Genomic DNA, 3,515 nt, shown 5'->3' on the forward strand with positions numbered 1-3,515 from the left:
ATTGGTGAGCAAGTGATGAAATGCTAAATTTCTCCAAATCTGTTCTGACGAAGAAACAAACTCGTCTACATCTTGGATGGTCTGAGAGTGAATACATTAAGCAAATAATCTTTTTTGAGTGAACTATTTAAAGAATAGATAATCAAATTAGTTTAATGACAAATAAAACGCTCACTTAAATCACTGTGATATTAACTGTAAATTTGACGTCTAACCTGCTGGTGTTTTTATAGGGATTGTTCAACCAAAATTGAAAAGCACGTCATTTACTATGCTTCCAATTGACTTTTGCGCATAGGTGACCCTGTGGAAGGAGTCAGTGGATGGACAGTGGGCTTGTATCAGTGACGTCAACAAAGGCCAGGGGGCCGTGAGCTCCATCACAGACAGCCAGCAGAACGAGCAGTGAAGCCCGTCTCCTCTCTCACACCTCCAATCAGACATCGTTCTGCCCTCAAAGACTTTTCTTGAACATTAAAAGTGCATCTCACTCCCATACGGCGGAGCGGATATGAAATTTTGTTTTGGTTTTCAACCTTTCCCTGATTTTTTTTTTTTAGATCGTTTCCATTGGTTCATTTCCAAACAGGATGTTTGAGCTGATTTGTATTATTTGTAAAAATTCTTAACATGTCGATTATGTTAAGAAATAATTCAAAAAAAAAGTTGATAAATGAAAGCTGGTCCAAATATATTGGCCGCAATGGTGTTTCAAGACCAACACGACCACTGAAGAATAAAGTTTTCTATATTAAACTATAACTAACTTGTTTTCTTCTTCTTCGTAATAATTTCATTAAATTATGTTGTCTACAATTTAATTACATACAATATAATGGTTATAAAGAATGTATTTTGAGTATATACAACACTATCCCACCACCAATTCGTATGTATTTTACGAGGTGGCTAATTCGTACGACTTTGCTTGTACGTTTTTGTGCGATTTGTGTGAGGGGTAAGTTTAGGGGCGGAGTTAGGGGTGGTCCTTCGTATGAATTCCTATGAATTTGGCACCTCGTAAAATAAAATACAAATTCGTACAATTCGTACAATTTTGTGCAATTAGCAACAGTTTGGTTACCAACATTTTTCAAAATATCTTTTGTGTTATTCGTAAATTTTTACCAGAATGCAACATTTCATCGCACAATTAGACTGTTTTTCTCACAATTGCGAGTCATAAACTTTCAATTAAGTCTCGATTAAGAATCGCGAGTTATTAACAGCAATATGTAAACCCAGAATTCATAGAAAAAAGTTAGAAATGTGAGTTCATAACAATTGCAAGATGTAATTTCACAAATGAGCAAGAGGGTGGCTAACCGCACACTGATCCACTCAAGACTAAAAAGTCTACAAAAACATCTTTTTAATTTTTATAAATTGCATTTATTTATTTTTTATTTTTTTGGAGCGCTACAATTTTCTCGAGATGTAATTTCACAGAATTCTGATTTTACAATTCAGAATTGCTACTTGTGAACTCGCAATTGGGTGATATAAATTCGCAATTGAGAAAGAAGTCCAAATGGTGAGATATAATCTCGCAATTACAAGAATAATTCGCAATAAACTTTTATATTTTTATTCTGTGGCGGAAATAAGCTTCCATATGAATCGCATACATATGGGAGTGAAGTGTACGCTAATTACGCAAATGTATGATCTGTACGTGCGTTTTTTTTATTGTTCAGAAAAAAGCATGACCATCCACTCCTAAACCTAACCATCAAAGGTCGTATGAAATGGTATGAATAAAAATTTTACAAATCCATACGAATTATCCACCAATTTGCCAAAACATAAAATAGCTACAAATTGCCATGAGAGCATAGGAATAAATGGTTGCAAACAGCGTTTCATGTTGACTTTGCAACATATTTCAAATTGCAATACCTGGAGCACCATAAAACAACCAAACCATGAGTGAAACGGTTGGCATCACCTGCAAAATCTGTCAAATAAACATGCCATCTAAACATCCAGCGTGAACGTGCTATGGCAGTTGTTTCCATTACTGTCATATTAAATTATGCCTCGGCTACAGATTTGGCAGAGTTGCCCAAGGGTTCAGGAGATCAGCACAGAGGCCTGCCAACCCTCCCTCAGCCTCCAGTTATGAGTTTGCATCTGGAATGGGGGGAAAAAAACTCCAAATGTGTTCCAGCCTCTCACAAGCGCAAGTGAAGTGTCACTTAGAATAACAGGTTGATTGATTGTTTTGAGAAATGCGTATTTTCACACACTGGGTTACACATCGACTTAGCACTTCTGACAAGTTTCTAACTCATATTACAGGAGCCAAATCACTCATCTTCAGTACATTTCACCATTTTTCAGTACAGAGTTCCCATTTTTCTTTTAGATTCTGTTGCTCCAATTACCAAATCAAAATTTGCAGACTGATATTGCTGAAGTTTAAACCCTGTATTTTTTTTTTTTTGTTACCATATTTTGCATAAATACTTGCACTGAACTTTTTTTTTTTTTGCATTGTGACGTATGTATGTATGTATTTATTAAGCTTTTTTACTTCTAATTCTCATTCCTTTAATATTAAAAATGTTCTAATTTATGGTAATAATGACATTTTTTTATATAAAGCAATTTTTAAATAATAAAAATAATTACAAATATTTTGGATATACAAGTTAATTAAATAGTATATTTAAAAAAAATTATGAATTATATAATTACATTTATAAAATGTAATTGGAGCAAACGTTTGGGCAAGATGATTTCCACTTTTACTTTATTACATTAGGGCATGTGCTTCATTATCATTAAAATGTTATCACAATATATAACAACAAATATTCTTTATAAAAATAATAATATATTTTTTAAATAAATATTTAAAAATATATGAATTATGTCAATTATTGATTAAAATTTATTATATAATTTAATTATTAATTCATAATTTATTTGTAACATTTGTTGGGCTATTTGTAAGGTGATATTAACAAAAAAAAAGTAGTATTTTTAACTGTCTTAAGATGATATTAATTTAAAAATGCAAAGATGATTCTCACTTTTACTAGGAATGTGCTTCATGGTCATTCAAATTTTTAAGATTTCTTTATGCAACAAAAATATACTCTATTATATATAAAATATATAATATTAGTGTTATAAAACAAAAATAAATGTTTTATATAAATAGTTTTCAAATAAATCTAAATCATTAAAAATAATGTATTTTATTGCATTTAAACTGAAATTAGTACAAATATGTTGAAGACAGGCGGTGTGCTTCATTCATTATATCACAATATATAACAAATCAAATGTATGCAAAATATAGTTTTATCATTTCAAAAAGTTGAGAATTTTCTCTTAAAATTAAGAACAGAAATATGCTTAGCCAATTAAAACGTCAAAGGATCTTTCTACTAACAAAGCAGCCTACCATCTACACACCATACAGTACCTTGGAGTATATGTAAACTAACCCGTGGTGTATGAATATGCTAATTATTCAGTAGCGGCTCGAACGGTAGGATGTGTAC

The 3,515-nt window shown here is 31.6% G+C and overlaps 1 protein-coding gene across 1 annotated transcript in view; it reads left to right on the top strand.

Moving 5' to 3' along the window:
- The window catches only part of LOC107691189 (protein SEC13 homolog), a 26,103-nt gene extending 25,332 nt beyond the window's left edge, over nt 1-771 (top strand). The window contains exon 9 of the mRNA XM_016489686.1: nt 299-771. Coding sequence (XP_016345172.1) covers nt 299-409 — 111 coding nt within the window. The 3' untranslated portion in view covers nt 410-771. The remainder of the gene's footprint in view (nt 1-298) is intronic.
- The last annotated feature ends 2,744 nt before the right edge of the window (nt 772-3,515 follow it).

This window comes from Sinocyclocheilus anshuiensis, unplaced genomic scaffold (assembly GCF_001515605.1).
Source record: "Sinocyclocheilus anshuiensis isolate Anshui unplaced genomic scaffold, SAMN03320099.WGS_v1.1 scaffold338, whole genome shotgun sequence".
In the NCBI taxonomy this organism is placed as follows: domain Eukaryota; kingdom Metazoa; phylum Chordata; class Actinopteri; order Cypriniformes; family Cyprinidae; genus Sinocyclocheilus; species Sinocyclocheilus anshuiensis.